General features: G+C 37.3%; 1 protein-coding gene across 2 annotated transcripts in view; it reads left to right on the top strand.

Moving 5' to 3' along the window:
• NAA15 (N-alpha-acetyltransferase 15, NatA auxiliary subunit) overlaps positions 1-20,580 on the top strand; it is a 38,720-nt gene that overhangs the window by 6,186 nt on the left and 11,954 nt on the right. For both annotated transcript variants that reach the window (XM_061442286.1, XM_061442294.1), the window contains exons 2-13: positions 7,492-7,576; positions 8,489-8,593; positions 9,310-9,467; positions 11,603-11,737; positions 11,904-12,057; positions 14,379-14,498; positions 15,147-15,242; positions 15,374-15,480; positions 15,894-15,966; positions 17,731-17,900; positions 18,524-18,676; positions 20,017-20,145. In XM_061442286.1, the coding sequence (XP_061298270.1) occupies positions 7,492-7,576; positions 8,489-8,593; positions 9,310-9,467; positions 11,603-11,737; positions 11,904-12,057; positions 14,379-14,498; positions 15,147-15,242; positions 15,374-15,480; positions 15,894-15,966; positions 17,731-17,900; positions 18,524-18,676; positions 20,017-20,145 (1,485 nt within the window). The remainder of the gene's footprint in view (positions 1-7,491; positions 7,577-8,488; positions 8,594-9,309; positions 9,468-11,602; positions 11,738-11,903; positions 12,058-14,378; positions 14,499-15,146; positions 15,243-15,373; positions 15,481-15,893; positions 15,967-17,730; positions 17,901-18,523; positions 18,677-20,016; positions 20,146-20,580) is intronic.

The following is a 20,580-nucleotide window of genomic DNA, read 5'->3' as shown; positions in this document are numbered from 1 at the left end:
AGTCCCAAAGAACCTATTGTGTGGAGTTTTTTAGCCCCTTTCGTATCATATCTTGGAATTTGAATTAAGTTTTTTCAGATGGTCATTAGGAGGTGCAGTTAGTTTCATACTAAATTCACAGGTGAAACCTGAGCAGGCCAAGGGACAGTGATCTTAGTTAACATGGGCAAATTCACAGTAATTCTCCCCAAGGAGAGGTTAAAGTAAGCAAGTACTGGCCAACTGAACTAATGTTGAATAATGGATTTTTTCTGCAAGAGTCTTGCTCTGGTGTGTGGAGATTTCTGGTTTTACTTCTAGAAGAGCTGTAGCTATTCATCAGCAGTTGTTTCCAGAGGGTTTTTGTCCAGTATTGGAATGAGGCCAATTCAGAAGCATATACATAATACAGATTTTTTTTCTCTGCCTTAATATTAAATGAAAATGTACACATATTTCTTACCTTCTTCCTAACTAATTTTGGTTTGAACTTGTTCTGTTCCTGTGGTTGTATTCTGCCAGGTAGTGCTAGTTACAAAGGTATTGGTCAGTGCTAGAGGAGGATTTCTTAGTTCCTTAAATTAGTCAACTGCTGAAGCTGTTTCTTACACAGAACAGTTCCATTCGTTAACACTGCAGAACAATGGAAGAGGATGATTGTTTTCGATTTGACAGAAAATATGCAAGTTTGCCCCAGAGTTTTTCAGCATTAATGTATCTGTAAAGTTTGTGTGGGTTTTATTTTTCAGTTGTCATGTTCATATGTCTCATATTTGTCATGAAACCAAAGTCAGTGTGGTGGAAGCTTTTGCCTGGAGCTCTTGAGCTGTTTGATATGGTTAGTGCTCAAAAGATCCATTAATTCATGGTGAGTAGTTGCTCCTAATGCTTCGAGCTTTCAGAATCTTCTTTACTACGTTTAGCTTGAATTAGTGCACCTTAGTGACTTGAGCTGATCTAGCTGTAGGGGGAGACTAACTGTACTGGAAAACAGCTTTGAGCCACACAGCGCCTGGACTTACTATCTTCTGAGTGCTACATCTGAACTGTGCTGGAAGAAATAGATAGCATCTGAATGGCAGACATGCATGTCATGCATTGTAAGTGCACACCTTAGCAAAAGCTAGGGCCAAGTATGCTAACACTTCCTGCTGCTGAAGGTCTTACCACATTGTCATTGCCAACATTGCTATGTGATGCTGCAAGTATATGTATTCATGGTTGCTACTGGGAGAAACTGCGGAGTCCCTTCAAGAGCACATGCTATATCTGAAAGGATTTGTCCAGCTGGATTCTGCTCAAGCCTCACAAACCCTCAGGGAAGAGAATAACAGGGTGCGAATCCCTGAATTGTTCTGGCAGAACAGCACGGTCTGCACTGGACTTTCTCCTGAGGACTTCCAGATGGAAGTAAAAAACCACTTGCCTTTGCTCAAGTGTAGATCAGTTGTCCTGTTTGTTAACTCTTGTATATGATAGGGAATAGTCTGCAATATTGCCTCTTATGGTGACACAGGCTATGTGATCTCCTGAGGAAGAGAGGCTGAGTACAGTAGGCTAACAATGAGAACTTAGGTTTTCATCTGTTGTCTCTTGGGGCTGAATCCAATTTTGGTACTCATTCAGTAAAGAAAATGACATTCTTTGGCTAGTCCATCATTGGCTGGATTAGGGTGCTTGCTTTAATGGAGTTACCATCAGTTCAAAGTGGTTTCCTGTGGGGTTGTTTGTGGTGGTTTTGGGTTGGTTGCTTTGTTTTGCTGTTGTTTGGTGGGTTTTTTTTATGTTTAAGTACTTGAGTTTGCATTCATTTTAATTCAGTTAATTTGCAGGTTTAAAAAATTGGCCTTAAGTTTGAGTTAAAAATGTGACCTTGGAAAATACATAATCTTAGAAGATGATGTAAAGTTCTTCATGACTTTTTTTGCAAAATTCTTTTTAATGGAAATTGCATGCTATTGCTTTCTTACAATTCTAGTTCAAAGGGCAGAATGTTTGGGAATGTGGTCCTATCCCACATGTCTGGGTCTGCTATCCTTTTTACTCTCATCCCGCTGCTTCTTAGAACCAGCTGTGCTGGTCCAAGTAAGAATAAAAAGAAAGCAAATAATAACACCCCAGTGTGCTCCCATTTGTGAGTTTGAGGAGTTAAACGGTACATACCTTCTTTGCTTTGATATTTATTCTTGAGGAAAATCCTCTAGTTTTTCATGTTTCCAGGTGAGAAGACAGAAGACAGCTTTTTTATGTTATGACTATCTTCAACTTCACCATGAGATACTTTCTGGTCTGCTTCTCACCTGTTTAATCAGCTGCAAAATCCAGCCTGGATGGATTCTTTTTGTTTTTAACTAGTGTAAAGTGGTTTTAAAATGCTCTTGAATCAGCTGGGTTGGATCTTCTCAAGTGCCCCTGCTAGAAAGGCTGCTTTCCACTTTCTGTATTGTGATCTAGGTAATTCTTTGCTTAGATTGAGTCATGCCAGTGTAAATTTACTGTGCTATGAAGCTTCTAAATGAGACCCATGGTAAATCCTGGCATTATACTGACTTATATGCTGAGCTGTTGTTAATCGTTGATGTTACTGAACCTACAGGACAGTTTAATCTGTGGTGTAGTCATTACAAAATGTCTTAGAAAGAGCGAGTTTAATTGGCTATTAAATTGCCTAGTTATTAAATACTTGTAGAACACAAAGACTGCTTTTTGATAAAGAGGATTTGCACATCTGTGAATATGTGCAAAATATGTCATATGTAATGGCAGAATCTGGTCTGCCATGTGCTGTGTATTTGATGCTGGGATACTTAACCTGCATATTAAAATGCTGCACTTTATTATCCTTGCTTTTTAGTTGGAAACGTATGTAATTGACCATTAAAGTCTCTATTTTGAGAGGGAGGGAATATGTTGAAGGTAAAATGTGCTGCTTTTTACAGGTAGCAAACAATTTGAAAACCTAGTTCACTACATTTCAAACCTACAGCTGTAAAATTTCTAAGAAAATGTGTTTGTATATACAACAGATAAAAAGAACAATGCTGAATTAAGTCTGCATAGAAGTCATCTCTCTGCTGTTGTCAGTAGCCCTTAGGAGTGCAACTGTAATCAGTAGCATGACCCTTCTAAAGTAACTACCATATGGGTAGTTGCTTAAGAATCCAAGTCAGTCTTAATCACTAGCTGTAGGTTTGCTGATGAGGTTTAGAAAGTAGATGCACTAGAGAGGGAAGATTCAAAACTGGAACGAGGGTGGACCAAACTCCATCCAGCATTTAGATGTCTACATGTAGGTAAGCTGTAAATAGTGAAGTCTTTCCACCTTATGGCAGACGTCAAAGAAGAGATGCAGAGCATTCACACTTGGCATGCTGAAGCATCTGTAAGACATCTGCTGGCCAAAGACTGATTCTGCACAGATGCTGAAAAACAGTTTAGGGATGCAGACACCATAGCATGAGCTCTCCTTCCACCTCAGACTTGGGATTCTTGAGAATATGGGCTAGCTCTGTTCCTTATAATTTCAGAGACTGTCAGTCTCTGTCTAGTAATTGCCATGCATTCTGATCCATTGAATAAATACTTGGGGGTGGGGAGCAGTGCAAATGCAAATTCTCTTCTACCTGCTGCGCTCTTGCATGATTTTGAAGAAGTCATACTCTGTCTGCCTCATCTTATTAATTCTTTGTAGAATTGTATTAAAGCAGGTGCCATTTCCTTGCCATAAATACGGAAAATGGGTTAAAAGGTATATGAAGAATCTTGATGTGTTTGGAGTAGGCTGTAGTTCTGGCCACAGCATGTATAGAAAAGCTTGTTTGATATCTTAAAAGATCTGGTGACTTATTAAAGGAAAAGCTTTGAAGGGCAGCAGATGCATAGTAGAGATTCAAGGCTGATTGAGAGTCAGATTCGTTTCTTTTAAAGCATTAGCCTTAACCTTACTTTTTAGAAGTCTAGCTTTCATGTTTTCTCATTGTGTGATGTCACAAGCCATAGCTGGAGCACTTGTCTGTCAAGCTTCACAAGCAGGCTCCAACTGGAAATGTATATATGCAGGAGTTTAGCTTAGAGGAGGGAACTCTTATAATAATCTGAGACAGAGAAATATGTTACTTCTGCAGAACAGCTGTCCCAAAGTAAAGGTTGGAGGCCTGGGAGTGACTACTACAAGCTATTCATCTGGGAGGGAAAAACCTACCCAGATGAAAACCACTTCTTCTTCCAGCAAGCCTGCATCTTTATGTGCCAAGAATACTTGAGATGTCAGCATTCCTGCTTCTCTGATTTTATTTTTTTTTTTTCTTTTATTGCTAACCTTTTTTCTCCTCTTGCTAAGAAACTACTCAGTCCCTTAGGATTTTCTTTTCTTTCCCGGGCTATGTCTTACTCATACTCATCTTTCCTTGTGTTAGTCTTTCTATTCTTCCTTTCCCCTTTGGAATATTTGCCGTCTCCTTTTTCTTAAAAGACTTTTCTTTCATATTTCTGTTCCTTGAAGCCCCAGAATCACCAAGGTTTGTACCAGCCATGGTGGCATATGCTGAATTTGTGACTGCTTTCTTTCTCATTGACACCTTTATTTAAGCTGGTTAGTCCATAATTTAAGAAGTACGTAAGTATATGTATGGCTTCAAGTAGTGGAATCTCAGTGATGCTGTTGGACTGACTTTGATGAAACAGTCACCTCTTATCTGAAGAAGGATGAAACATGACCTCGATTTCATTTGTTTCCTTTCTTCCACTGCCAGAACATACAACGTGTGCATGGAATGCATACACAGAATAAGGAAACTCATAAAGTGATAAAATTTGAAATGTTTCCATTAACAGAATGAAATAGGCTCAAAGTATTAATTTGAAAGGTTGGAGAAATTGTATATAGGAAGTTACTTCAACTTGTCTTGATCTAGAAACAACTGAAAATTGAGATCTATGATGCTTTACTGGGGAAAAAAAAAAACAGTTCTTCATGTGGTACTTCAGATTATAAAAGTACGTGATCAGTTCTTGATAGTGTATTGGTCCTGTCCAGTGTTCTCTGGGCTGATGAGAACCTTTCAATAGATGTAAACGGATATAAACTGGTAAATTTTTCCTTCCTGCAGCCTAAAGGGAGGATTTGTTGTAATTCTCAGTGAATTTACTCTGTTATAAAGTATCCTGCATCATAAGTTCTGATTACACTGGGAAAAATTTATGTGCAAATGTTTCCTGTCTCTAGCATGTATACCATCGTGGTTGACTTTCCTTAAAACTTCAAGGTGAAAGACTGGTTGTTAGAGTATGTAAAATGGAACTCTTTAAAGATAAGACTTCATGTTCATAGCCAGCATCTGAGAAGCTGTACTTAAAAGCAAATTGCAAAACCCCAAAGTACCCCTTCTGCTTGTGACAGTGGCTTAGTTACACTGGAGATGTGTTCTTAAGTTCTTGTGGCTGCACAACTTTTGTGGCAGGTTTTGCTGCTTCCACAACTACCTAGGTGGGAGCAAATGGCCCTTCTGCTTTAAGGGAGGAGGCCTGGGTGGTAACCTCTGTGACTGGTGATTTCGGTCTACACACACACACACAAAAGAGGCTTGATCTTGTGTTGTCACCTGTAAGCTCGCTTTCAGCTCTGACCAGTGGCTGATTACTCAACCAGCTACTTGAAGGCAGGTAATGACTGAAAGGTGTGAATAATAACAACCAGGCATGCATAATTAAAAAAAAAAAAGGCCTCTTATGATTTCCTCTTACCTAACCCTTAATCTTCCTTTGCTAGGCGGGTGCCGTGCTTACTTTTCCTGTCCTTGGTGATACAGGGAGTTGTCTTTCGGAAGTGTTCAAAGTCAGGGTTGGACAGGGCTTTGAGCAACTTGAGGTATTGAAAGATGCCTCTGCCCATGGCAGAGACATTGGACTAGGTGATCTTTGAAGGTCCATTCCAGTCCAAACCATTCTGTCATTCTTTTGTTGATACACTCCTCTTTCAGTCCATTTTGCTTTGAAGGCTCTCTCTGAGCATCTTCCTCCTCTTTTTCTCCATGATTCCCTTTCTGTAAAGGGTGGCAACAGGGTAAGGGGAGAAAGATCCTTAGTTTGTGATGCCTTTTGGTCTTCAGCCTTGATGTTTCAGCTGTATTTACCTGGAAAATAATACATCCGCTTAGGAGTATACCAGCTTTTTACACCTCTGAATTTATTGGTAGTGTTTCCATCTGTGTTTTGAAAGAGAAAGCTGGACACTAAACAGCACTTTCTGTGATGCAAAAGCAATGCAAAGCAGGGATGTTGAGGTAGATACACCATTTTCTTTGTAAGCATTTCCGTACCATTCTTGTAACTTTTCAAAGTTTTATTTTTAGAACTTTCTGCTTGATGGGAAGACCTGTTGGGTCTGCCTTCTCAGAGTTGTTTGTTTTTTTTTTTTATGGGAGTGCTTAGAAGACAGATGGTGTCCATACGTGCTTACGAATGGTCTTGCATAGTTGATTTGGAGCAGCACAAGGAAATGGAGAATCCTGAACAAAACTTGTTTAGGAGGACTTGAAAACTGCTGGCTGTAAACAATTTTACACTCCTTTCAGCCATCCTGTCACCAGAACTGGTCAGCTGGAGTCAGTGAGATCCTGTTATGAATGATTTCCTAGTTATTAAAGGATTTGGGTCTGCTCAGGCACCATGTTTCTGTACTCTTACATTCAAGTCGGAACATTGGTGTTACAGTAATTCCTATCATTTACTTAAGTGATTTAGTGTATGAATTGTTGTTTGCAGCATTGTTTCTTCCTCCTTTGGCTTCTATTTAAAAGATTAGCACAGGGAGTGGTTTAATTGAAGTGAAATACCTAAAACTGGTTTTAAACATTCATGCTGTATGCCATTTTACATTGCAGTTGCCTTGCATAATGAAATGAAACTCAAACACAAGCAAATTGCTGGAGATGGATTTAAAAAAACTGCAGAAGAATGTTTTAATTTCCAGGATGGCAAGATAACATTAGTATATACCAGTTTGAAAAGTTTGGGTGTATGTGAAATATATGTGGTATTCACACTGATGGTAAGAGGTTGCTTTCAGAGACAGTTTAATCCAGATTCCAATGACTTAATTTTCTTTCCTGCCTGTATGCTTGTTGGAGGTTGTGTCGTGTGTTTCTGTGAAAGATAATTAAGCCAAAGTGAGTTGAATGCTTACAAAGATACCTTATGACATAAAGTTTGCTTTTATGTTAAAAGGAAGTTGAATCTCTGTAGGTACTTCTGTTTCCTCTGGTATCTTATCTGAGAAACTGCTGTATAATTATGTGATCTTCAGTTATATATTTAATCTTGTGTTCTTACTAAAATATACTAGAAATTCTTTCCATCACCAGAAAAAAATAATCACAGGAAGGTCATTAAACAGGATCCATTAAAATATCAGTACATTTTCTAAAAGCCCTAACTGCATTGATGCTTTATGTTGGGAGTATGGAAGTACGTTAGCTCTGTTTTTAATAAATGTTCTCTGCTCTTCTTCAACAGAGGTGTTATGAACATAAGCAGTATAGAAATGGGCTGAAGTTCTGTAAACAGATACTTTCTAACCCAAAGTTTGCAGAACATGGAGGTAAGTTTTCGAATGGCATGTGCTGTCTCTTTTCCCCGTACTTTAAGATAGAGTGGTAATTTGTAAGCTTTGTGTTTATGGCAGTTTTATTATTAACCTTTTGCCCATAAAGCAGAAAGAGTGTCCAGAAACCTTCACCATGGTAAGCACTTACTGTTGGTAAGATTTGTAATTTTGAACTCTGGTCTTGCCAGCAGTCAGTATTCATAGCTTTACTATTCTTTGTCATTATTCTGCAAGTTTAATATTCATTTTAGCATGGTGCAAGTTTCTTAATACAAGTATGTATTGCTTAAGTCACTTTACAGGGGAAATTGTTAGTCACTCATGTAGAAGTGAAAGACAGAAGCAAGAGATTGAATGTTCAACACTGTCTGCGGTTTGCTGCTTTTTCTGAAGGAATATTTTTATTGTAAAAAGAAGGAAAAGGTGTTTGTCCCTTGCTGTATTTTCAGTCAGCTCTTAAGACTGAGTGAAGAGCTTCTTCTCACTGTCTAGAAATGTGGTGGGTTTTTTTTTCTTTGCTGACTAGCTTGGCATTGGTGGATGTGTAGAAGTCTATGTTGCTGATAAATACTGAGTAGTTATAATGCTACTTTACAGTAAAAAAAAAAAAAATCTCATCTTTCTCCAAAATGTCTGTAGAACAGTTTTTAGTGCCTTGAAATAAAATGCTGCTTCACTTTTGGTGGAAGTAGTGCATGCAGTTTATTGTCATGTCTGATACACTTTAGTGGATAACTGCCAGTGTAGTTTTCCATGAGAAAAAAGAATGCAAAACCTTGATGCTGATAACTGAGTTTAAATTTGCGTTCATGCTATGTTTAGAGTTGCTGTATTAGGCTTTAAAACCTATGAAAATGAATAACTTATACCTATTTAATTATTTCTGTTGTTTTGGGTTTTTTTTAGAAACTTTGGCGATGAAAGGTCTAACATTAAACTGTCTAGGGAAGAAGGAGGAAGCTTATGAACTTGTGCGTAGAGGCCTAAGGAATGACTTGAAGAGTCATGTCTGCATCCTTTTTGAAACAGGGCATTCACTTATGAATGGAACGGGGTTAATTTCTACAGCTACTTGATTTATAGAGTGGCAACAAACACCAGTACTATTAGGCTTCTAACGGGAAGTTAAGGATTTAAGGTTTGCTTCCAACATGCAGTGTTTTGTCTAAGCTATCAAAAGGGCAGATGCTTTGCAGCTAGCTGAAATATTATTCTGGCTTGCATTATGTAGTTTGTTTGGGGGTTTTTAATCGTTAAGCTGCAAGTCTAAATTTACGGTGGGCTGAACCATGCATTTAAGCATGTGATTTGCTTTAAAAACATTAGCAGTCGCCATTACATTGATAAGGACTTGTCATATACTTCAAGTGCGAGAAGTGCAAGCACTTCAGTGCTCTAATGTAAGCCCTCACTCAAAAATGTGTTTGAGTAAGCCTGATAATCTTTTCAGAGATCCTGTGGCTTTATTTCCTCCCCCCTCATGCAAAAAGTACAGTTTCTAGCGTATTATGTGCACCCTGTACATATTATTGGCAAACAGTTCTTTGTCTTCAAGTAGCAAGCAGTTTTCTTCATACAGCTAAAGAAAAGAATTGTAATGATTGTGATTACACTAGTGTCTGTTTATAAAAAGCTTACAGCTTTTTACCAACTGTTCTGTCACTGGCATGTTGGATCTGTGTTCTCCCTGCTCAAATTCAGTAGAATCCTTAACAAGAGTTTTCCAGGTTGGCACGTCTATGGCCTTCTTCAAAGGTCAGACAAGAAGTACGATGAAGCTATCAAATGCTATAGGAATGCACTGAAATGGGACAAAGACAATCTTCAGATCTTGAGAGATCTTTCTCTGCTACAGATTCAAATGAGGGATCTTGAAGGTTACAGGGTAAGTATACATACTGCATATAAACTGTTGGATCCAGATTGTTAAAACTATGTGCTCCTCAATACTTTGTGAAAGTAAAAGCAGATGTGCTACTGGGCGGTTTCTCTAAAGTATGCAGATTTAGTGGCATGTTAAATGAGTCTTTTCAGCTCAGTGCAGAATTGTTTGCTCTTTTTAATGCTGTATAATCCAGCTGTAGACATTCCTGGTCTTTTCTTGGAAGGATTCCTGCAGGTAGAAGCCAATGTATTCAGATGATGACTGTTACTCAGGCAAAGGAGTTTCTGTTTTTTAATAACATACTACCGTATATCCCCCCATTAAAGCCAGTTGCCACTGATTTGCTTTTGACAGTAGGTAAAAATAACAAAGCAAGGATGCTGCATGAAACATGCCCATGCTAGACATTAGTGACGGCTCCTTTGGGTCCAGGTACTTCCTTACGTTTTCTGTGAGCTGTAAGACTGTGGATCAGAACTCTTGAATATTCCTCTTCTTTACTAATACCCAAAATGTTTAGATTACTGTATTGTTTAATGCTTATTTTATAGTAAAGCTGAACGCAGTTTGGCTAACTTAGTTTAGAACCCTCTTTCTTCCTGTTACTGCAGCACCGAGCTATTTGCTGCCTTGCCTCAGTTGTTTGTATTTGCCATGTGAGATGTTCTTTCATGTTTACTTCTTTACAGAAGCATCACAGCCATGACACTACAACCTCGTAATGGCTGTGATGCTTCTGTAAAGAAGTAAACTTTCTATTGTCTTCTCTATAAATGCTATTTCTACTGGAGTTAGGTCTTTGTTTTTCTGTCTTCCTGAATTGTGAGCTGATGTCTAGCTTGCAAATACCTTTTATTTCTTAAAAAGTAACAGCTTCTGTTTAGCATGCATACAGCAGAGATGTTTTGTTTTGTCAGGTTTTCATCTTTCCAGTTTTTCCTTGTACACTTAAAGTTGTGGTTGTTAAAAACACGTAAGTTGGTCTCTTCATAGATTATTTCCTGTTCAAGTTAGGGTAATGTTAATATGGAAAGAGCAAGTTTTGTTCTCAGAGCTGTGTGGTACCGTCAGCTAAAACAGGTTCTCAGTGAATGTATTCCTGAGTTAGGATGGTTTTTTCGCATGAGTAATTTAGAAATTCGCCACCCTTCTTGCTGAGAGAAGATAGCCAACACTTAGCATAGGTGCCAGAATACATTTACAAATGTGTGTTGTCTTAGCCTCTAGATAAAAGTGAATACAAATGCATAAGTGCTAAACAAACAAGGAACACGTGATTCTAGAATGCATTAAGGATTAAATGTTAACATGCTTTGAAGCCTTGATTCTTGACAGATCATATGCTAGTTCCTGAAGAGTGTGAATTTGCTCTCAAAACTGAAAGTAAGGTTGTGAGTAGGTTTTATTTGTTTGTTTTCCTTCACTTTAACTTTCACCTTGTCCTGCATTATGCTGTTTTGAGTGATCATCATTCTAGTCAAACTGCTGTAACTGGTTTTATTTCTTTATTAAGCCCTACTTCTGACTGGGCTTTTTACTAGTTAGTAACTTTTTTCCTTTGTTTTAAATTACTTAAAGATGTCTTTCAGGAGTCTGCAACAAAATAAGTAATAACTTCTTCCTCAGATTAAAACAGCACAATACCAAGCAAATCTATCTGTTGCATCTGCCAGCTGTAATTATCTTCTTGCCAAAGAGTAGGCATACACTTGCGTGACCTATTTTGCCTAATAACACTTGAAATTGTTAATACACATGTAGTTCCAGGGTGAAGTTGGAACACCAGTATTTAGTAAATCTTTCTGCAACTCAAAGTATACTTAGTTGCGTTCTGTATATAGGCGATGAGACAGGAAAAGCACGTGTGTCATACATTGACAAAGTTAGTCTGACTCAACAGTACTCAATTGGATGTGATGTGTTGTGTGTGAGGGAGGGTTTTTACTCAGTCAAGACCATCATAGTGTTTTAAAGCTTATCCTTTCTTTTGGTTAAAAAAAAATATATTTTCAGATAGAAAACTAATTTTTAGTGTCATTCCTTAAATATTAGAATACCGAAGACAGAGTATGGCCTAATGGATTCTACAGAGCATCAGAATAAAGTCAGGAATATTAGTAGCTCCTTTTTTGCAGGAAACAAGGTACCAGTTGCTTCAGCTCCGACCTGCACAGCGAGCATCATGGATTGGTTATGCTATTGCTTACCATCTGCTGGAAGACTATGAAATGGCAGCAAAAATTCTAGAGGAATTCAGGAAGACACAGCAGGTAAGAGGAAAACATGAAATTTCTATATGGATTGCTGCTTAAGCCAAAAATAAAACTGTTTTTTCAATGATGTGAAAACTTTATGCAGTTTCTGTAGTGAAATGAATTAAATCCAAATGTGTTCTAGAAGACTGAACTTTTTCATGTGTCTTCCTTTCTTATGTAGACATCACCTGATAAAGTGGACTATGAGTACAGTGAACTGCTGCTGTATCAAAATCAAGTGCTCCGGGAGGCAGGACTACATAAAGAAGCCCTGGAGCATCTTTGTACCTATGAAAAGCAGATCTGTGATAAACTGGCTGTTGAAGAAACTAAAGGTAATTACTTTTTAAAGATATATTTAAATGCTTAGTATACAATGGAATGCCTGTACTGTCAGCTTTTCCCATCTTTTGGAATGTCATCTGTGATTTGGGTTTAGACTAATTTATTTAATTCTGCTGTGATAAAGGACTCTGTCTTGCAGCTGCTCAGTCCTTACCATACTCTCCTCCCAGGTTCGTAAGACATCAATAGAGTAGAGATACTGTTCTGAAACTTACTGAGCTGCCAAGCATTTCAGGCAGATGACCCCGAATCGATGTCCTGAAATTCTGTTTGGGTAGTGTACCCATCGCATTACAGCTTTGATAGTTATCCTGACAGGGAGACAGTCTTTAGCAAAGTAGAAGGCTTTTAATCATACTCTTTCAATCTTGCAGTATATGGAAACAGGCTCTTTAGCTGGAACCCAACATAGGCTTCTGTTACTGTACTATTATAGTCCTAGTGTATACTATTATAACAGAGCAATGTAAGACTGTATCTTATATTCCATAGCTGGAATTGCAGTATGATAGAAGTTCATTCTTACAGCTCTGTTATCATGTGCACTTTATCAAAGCATGCTTTGTTCCTCTTCTGCCTGATGTTCGTACAGTCCTTCTGTGAAACTTCCAATCTGTTGAAGGTACTGTTTGTTCATGGCCCACATTGGAATCTGTTTGAATGATTGTTTGAAGCAAAGAGAAGAAATCCTTTTACTTTATAATATTATTCATGTAGATCTTGTGACTAGCTGCCTGTTCCTGCTAACGGTTAATCTCACTGTCTCGCAAAAAAACCCTAGGAACCGAGTATTATGGAAGGTGTGTGGTACCTCCTTAAGGAAAATGATTGCAGGTGACTCTCTGCAGTTGCCAGATATGTTATTTGGGTTGCATATAAATGGAAATGGATGCAGACATTATGCTATCACTAGATTATATTTCAGACATAGTAGTGGAAGTCCTGGTTTGGGCAGGGATGTTGGTTTATGACTTACCTTTTATCTGACATACTATGTGTTCCTAACTTTTTGATAGAAGTCCAAGGCTGAAACTGAAATAGGATTTTCAAATATGACTTCATACAAAGCAACCCAACCCAAAGAAACAAAAAGCCCAAACACACACAAAGCTTGCTAGCAAGTTACCATAAAAAAAAAGATGGCAATAATCTTTGCAGTGAATGAGCTTTCAGTTGGGTAAACTGACTAATTTGGGGGGGGCACAGCTCCTGTTGCCTGATTAGTTGTAACTTAACTGCTGTGCATACTACAGAAAAGCCTCCTAATAAATGAGTGTTGTCTGTGAATTCTAAATATGTGCACAAAAGCCATTGTGGATGAAATACAATTGAGAAACACTGAAAATAGTATTAGCATTTGCCACTGTTGGATAAAAAATATATAACTTTTACCTCGGAGAAGGTATTCAGGTCTATTTGCCAGATTCTCTTATTCTCAGTGAACATATTGATGTTTTTCCCCAGCATTAGATGCTGCATGTAGTCTGCAAGTTATCCTCTCTGTGGGAAGCAGCATCTAATGTAAATCTAAATCACATCTAAAATAGTGTCAGTTGTGTGACATAGGGAAGAGGTAGTGCTGACTCACATTTTCCTCATGAAACTGCATGATAAAATCTTACCTTAATCTAGAAAAACACTCTTATCACCTCTGGTGTGTAATCCTAACATTTGCCAATAGCAAAGCTCTCTTAAAACATGATTTTTCATTGTGAAATGGGGAATTGGCTTCTATTGCAACTCCAGCATCAACAAAGATGCTCCATACAGTTGTTAGATGGGGACTTTTAACAGTCATATCTTGAAATGGAGTATCATTAAAAGGAAACTTGTTTGCAGAATCTTGAAAATTCATTAATCAGATCACTGGTTTGATTTAAGATATGGAATTTAGTTTTATGAAATTCGACACTGAAGAACCATTCTTTTATTTGCAGCTCTGCAATTTCAGGTTGTTTTTCAAGTGCCATGTGCTGCTTTTAATTGCCTTCTGTAGTAAAAACTGCACTTAAAATAACCAGTCACTTCAGTAAGTGAGAAAAAAATCTTGTGCATCTTGCTTTTAACAGTAAATTTTCAAGTAAATTTCAGTAGTTACTGGCTAATTGTAGAATCTTACTGTAATTACAGCTAATGTCAAAGTAAAAGCATATCTGTCAGCTAGTTTATGACGGAACTGTGATAATTTTTTCTAAGAAATTAGAATCTGCATGGAGTTAAGGATTGTCTGATCTTTTACTGTAGAATGGTTAATATTGCACTGCTTCAGTGCCTTGTTACCTTAATTTAAAACTTCTGGGATTTCACACAGGAGAACTCCTGCTTCAGCTTGGTAGACTTGATGAAGCAGTTGAAGTCTACAAAGGGCTTCAAGAAAGAAATCCTGAAAACTGGGCCTACTACAAAGGCCTAGAAAAGGCACTTAAACCAGGTAATTATTTGATAAGTGTTTCTGCACATTTGGAATGTGGAATTTAGTAGAAATAAATAAATCTATTATTTAAAAACATCCCTATTTTAAGTTTTAGTCTTTAGTCGTAGTGTATAGTCATAATGTTTTGGGGGGGTTTTGTAAGAAAGGATGGAAGTATTGTATTGTTACCCTGGCTTATCACCAAAGCAAGAACAACAAAAATGCAGTAGTCTTTGTGCATGGTTGAAAGAATAGAGTTATTTCTTAGGTTATAGTTTTAATTTAGAATTTTTCTTTTGCTGTCTGTTATTAATCTTCTATTGTAGTTAATACGCATTTTGGAAAAACAGGCACGTTTCTCCTGAATGGTTTATTTATTGAAGATTTTAGCACAGTGATAAGACAGGAACTTTTTTTTTTAAGATAGAGAGATGCAATTAGTCTTCCACTACTGGAAGAGGAATTTACAGATACTGCATACCTGAAATCATTTAGTACAGCAGTTCAAAAAAGAGTAAAATGGAAATTAATGTTCTTTAGGAAGTATAGAGCCATTAGTTGCTGTATATTCTGATTCTTTTTTAACTGGATATAAATCACCCTTCCTCCCCCGCTCCCTTCTTGCCAAGAAGGAAGGAAAAAGTAAACTTTAAAATTTTGTTCCAGCTAATATGATGGAGAGACTAAAGATCTATGAAGAGGCCTGGACTAAATACCCAAAGGGACTAGTTCCAAGAAGATTACCATTAAATTTTTTGTCGGGTAAGTGCGTTTTTGCAGGTAGTGGTCAACACTTGTGTTTCTTAGATACTAATGTTTTAACAGCATAAACAGTCTGCAATTGATGAGTAATGTTTGGTAAAACAAAATCAACAGGTCTTTTTCCTCTCAAGGTGAAAAGTTTAAGGAATGTCTGGACAAGTTTCTAAGGATGAATTTCAGCAAAGGTTGCCCACCAGTCTTCAATACATTGAGGTCGTTGTATAAAGACAAGGAGAAGGTAGGTTTTTTTCCCCCCAGTTTTAACATGTTCTTCCTAATAGCTGTGATGCATTAAAAAGATGAAAGAAACTTTTTTGTTTGTGTAGTTCTCGCTCCATCAGCACTTTTGTACTTTATGGCTTGAAAAAAAAATAACTTACAAGCATAGATAACCTTATGCCAAGTTGGTAAATATAGAAAGCTAAGGTTTACTAATTAGAAGCTGCATAAGTGTTACCCAAGGAGGGGTTGGTTGTAATTTGTTACAGATTGCTGAGATTGAGTGCGTTCCCGTATGTGTTGTAATTCAGGTTATTATAGAATTTTCTTACAAAAAAATAACTGGTTCGGATAACACCAAGTAGGTCAAGTTGAAATAAAATACCATCTTGCCCACAGATTTTTGTTTATTTTTTTCCCTTGTGTGTGTAGGTGGCAATCATAGAAGAGCTCGTGATAGGTTATGAAACCTCTTTAAGAAGTTGCAGGTTATTTAACCCAAATGGTGAGTGCTAAGACTGTCATATTTAATGGAAGTAGTGCCTGGTATAAGCATATGTAACCATCCAGAGGTGGGGGAATCAGTGGGGAATAAAGAATTTGAGATGATGGGGTTTTTTCCCATTTTTTTTCCCCTAGCATAGAACTGAATCATAGTTACCCTTAGAATGGATTTGAGCTGTCAGATATAGTCTGTATTTAAAATCTAGTCACTCGTTCTAAAAGTTTCTCCTGGATCCACAAGTTTGGTCATCTCTTTGCAGTTTTGAGTTCAGGTATTCTCTTTTCAAGACTTTATCATTGTCCAGGAAATGGAAATTTGAAAGCTCTATTAAATCTTTAATTCCAAAACCATCAAACAAAAAGGAACAGATATTGTGATAGCACAGTCCTCAGGGGAGGGAGTTTTGGAGCTTTTCATGAGGGCTGGGGTTTGTATTCTTGGGTGTTTTGTTTGTGAGTTAAAAAATGTTTTCCAGGTTTTGACTGGCAGCTGCTTTCTTGTGAGATACGGTTCTACGTGTATTGAATCCAGGTTTCATATTTTCCTCTCCGATAGCTTTGTGATGTGTAGTCTTTTCCCCAACTGCTTTGTAACAGAAAATCTCTAAGAAAAAGCTTTTCTGCGTAGAATATCAACATAGTTGATGGTCTTGAGATTTTGGTAGATGGATTATAGTGGTGTGATAATCAAGATAGCATGAATGACAATATATGTGAAAAGTTTACGAGACAATCTTTATTGAAGTTAAAACTAGTTAATTTCCTGCAATACTTTCTTACGAAATTCTCACCTAAGTTGCCTGTTATACTTTTCCCTTGAATTCAATGCTATAGGCTACAATGCAGCTACTTAATACCTGTTGAAATTTGTCCAACCCTTTCAAGCACATTTGTGCTTTTCTGGTTTAAGGAAATGGTTTACTGTTATTTCAGTTCAGTAGTTGCTTTGATATTAAATTTCATTCATATTAAAATTCATTCAAATAAACAGTTTTCTGGTCCCTTAAAATGAACAAGTGCGTGGTTATGTTACAAACGGAAGAACCAGAACCTTCTGGCAGGAATAGAGCCCACACGCCCTGCAAGGTGCTATACCTCCTAGTGAAAATTGAGTCGTGAACTTCTGAGACTTCCATAGTATTTTTTGATTTCCAGCAGAGCTCCCCAGCTTTCAAGCCTGGTTTGTGTATAGGAAAGTTTTCTAGGATACATTCAGGCAAACAGTGATGGTAAGTTTGTCAAAGGTGGAGACAGTACATCTTTTTAGAGCTAGGTTTTGCAACAGACAGCCTGTTTTGTTTAAAAATATTCAAGTATGTGGGCTGAAAATATGCAAACACTGAATTTACTGAAATCCTTTACATTGCTACTGTGCAACACCTGTGTTTAGCAGGATGCTGCTGTACACTTAATCAGTTTTAAATAAGATTTCTGCATGAACTGCAGACTTGCACATATGGCTGCCCTGATTACCGGACTAGTTGGAACAAAGTGGAGCTCTCTTCTGACCCACTAACTTGCTTTTCCATTCCCTTGACACCGTAGTATGAGAAGAGAGCAGTATATGCTCAGGTCTTGTCACACCATAGCCTTAGAAGTTAATGAACTTACCTGGACCCAGGTATTTGGATGCAGATCCAGGTGTGGTATGACAGCCTGCTATAGAGATAGAATTAACTTCAGAGGTGTTACATATTTACCATTCTGCTTTTGGCATGTTGTTTTAATAAACTGGACATAACCTCCCTCTGTTTTTCTCCTCCAGATGATGGTAAAGAAGAACCTCCAACCACTTTACTCTGGGTCCAGTATTATTTGGCTCAACATTATGATAAAATTGGACAGCCATCCCTGGCTCTAGAATATATAAATGCTGCTATAGAAAGTACTCCCACTTTGATAGAACTCTTCCTTGTGAAGGCAAAGATCTATAAGGTAAGTTTGTCTTACTCTTAGTGACCAGAGGTTATTAGTTTCTTAGGATGGAAGACTTTTACATAATGTTTTTCATGTGAACATTGAAGCATATTAAGCAAGATGCATGGAGAAATCCGTGGAAAATAACTTCATGAGTTGTAGTGAGTTTCTAGATAAGAGGTATTGTTTGGCTACTTAGGTTTTTTACTGCATAAGTCCCTAGGAAGGTTTTTAAGTCATTAAAGGACAAATATACTGCAAAACATGAATTCTCAGTTTAAAATTGTTTCATGTTAAAAATCCCACTAATAAATTTAGTTGATGGCTTAAGTGTCTTCCACCTATTCTTACTGCCTGTTTTTCTAACTACTTAAAAAGAGTTCTTAACTACACTATGGTATTGTATCAGAATGGGATTATCCAAAGTGTTCTTTAAGCATTTTCAGGAAAGACCTATATTATCATAATGAGGGAAAGTAGTTTTTCTGCCTTTTTACTTTTTTCCTTAAAGACCTGCTGCTTTCCTGAAGAAAGCCGCTTATTTAAAAGTGTGAAAAAAAAATAACTATATTAAACAGTGAATGGTAAAACATAAATGTTTTAGAATTACTGAATCTGACTTGAACTTCTGTCTCTTTAAGCATGCTGGAAATATTAAAGAAGCCGCAAGGTGGATGGATGAGGCTCAGGCTTTGGACACAGCAGACAGATTTATCAACTCCAAATGTGCAAAATATATGTTGAAAGCAAACTCCATTAAAGAAGCAGAGGAAATGTGTTCTAAGTTTACAAGGGTTTGTTGCATTTAACTATAGCTCTTTTGAATAACATGGACCTAACCCATTGTGGAATAACTTTGTGTGTTAACTTTCCACTCACCTTTAGTATAATATTTTAAGTAGTTTCAGAGCAACTGTGTTTACTTGCTTCACTAGTGGTGGTCAGTATTAAGTCATTATTAGGATCTTGCATAAGCATGATTCCATACTATTTAGTGAAATCGCTGAAACTTCAACCTGATGATTTTTTCAAAGTAGTCTTTGGATATAATGTTGATCCTATAAGAAACATGGAAGATCTGATTCAGTTGCCCATGTCTCTGACTTTTTCTTTTTTCTATTTCTTTTTATTTTTCCTAGTAAGCTTGAGAATTCAGACTTGGGACAAAATTTGATGGTGTTGCTCAATGTAATCTTTTTTATCTTCTTTTGATCTTAGGTGTAGCGCTGAAATACAAGCTTCCTAATTAAAAAGCAATAATTATAGAAAACCTAAATTAAGCATAATGAAAATTAAACTAATTATTTCCTCTGATTTTTAGCTGCCTAAATGAGACTGGTTTGAAGCCTGCCTTTCTGTTTCATTTGGGGCATCTTTTGAATATTATCTGGCATTTCCCAGCTTTAGCTCTTGGCTGATTCTTGAATTGGATGTTTTTTGCAAGATCAAAGTGAAGTCAGAATGGCTGCATCCATCCCAAGTAGCTGCCTTTGACATTAAGTTTGAAAGGCATAGGATAAGTTCTACAGATCTCTGCAAGTATATATAAATACCAGATTTGAAAGACAACTGTAATCTCCTGGTTTTTTTTTAGCGTCGGTATGTATCAGAGCTACCAGTATGCCATTTGCTTTGCCACTGCTCTCTAGTCCTGATGGCATAAGAAATAACCTATTAACTACTCTGTCGCTACGCTTAGCTCAGTCAGCAGGTCTCTAGAAGACACAGATGGTAGTTTTAGGAAAAAAAAAATCTCTGCAGGTGTCAGTGTCATGCAACATACGAGAACTTCTCTGCCATTTTTCTTCATGCCGCAATGTGTTATTTGTGTACACAATGTTAAAATCACTAAATTAATGTCTTCTGTCGTAAAAGTGAGGAACTGTCGCAGTTAAATGGTTATTCAATGTGTATTCTAATAAGCGGAACATAGATGAAATGTTTTTCCTTTTTTTAATGAACAAAACAAGTCCATGTTAACTGTGGCATTTCTTGACTTTTGGGATTCCAGTTTTGAAGTCTAGCATTCTTTTAATAGCTTCTTTATTTGTGCTTTTAATTAGAGCAAGATAAAAGAAATGACCGTTAACATATTGAATGAGACTTTTCTTCATAATGCTGTTTTTGCTTTTAGGAAGGAACCTCAGCAGTAGAGAACTTGAATGAGATGCAGTGCATGTGGTTTCAGACAGAATGTGCGCAAGCTTACAAAGCAATGAACAAATTTGGAGAAGCACTTAAAAAATGCCATGAAATTGAGAGAGTATGTATCTGGTTGAACTGTCTGGGTTGAAACACTAGCTTAAGTTGACTGTGCTAATATGTTTCCTTTCTGAGCAGTAAGAGTGTACTTTAGGTAGCTTAAGGAGAGATTTCATTTCATGTTGGCCACTGGTGAGTTGATTAAATTACATTTCCTCCTAAAATGCCATTGTAAACTGTGTATTATAAAGAGATTCTATGAAGTCACATAAAGATCCAGGAAAGAAGAGAAAACTCTCAGAAATAATCTTACTTTTGCCAGGGTACACAAAAGTGTGTATTTGGGGTACAGAGCGCATGTGTACTTTAAGTCCAAAAGGAACATGGCTGAGCTCACAAGCCCAGCCTTAAAGAAAGGATATCGCCTTGGTTATTGTTAAGCCCCTGTATTTTAGAGGGAGAGAGTAAATGTAAAAAGCTATAGGAAATATTAGGT

Source organism: Pezoporus flaviventris, unplaced genomic scaffold (genome assembly GCF_033815535.1).
Source record: "Pezoporus flaviventris isolate CSIRO_AGI_PZ_B2104156 unplaced genomic scaffold, CSIRO_AGI_Pfla_v1 ptg000002l, whole genome shotgun sequence".
NCBI lineage: Eukaryota > Metazoa > Chordata > Aves > Psittaciformes > Psittacidae > Pezoporus > Pezoporus flaviventris.
This window is presented reverse-complemented; position numbering and strand designations above follow the sequence as displayed.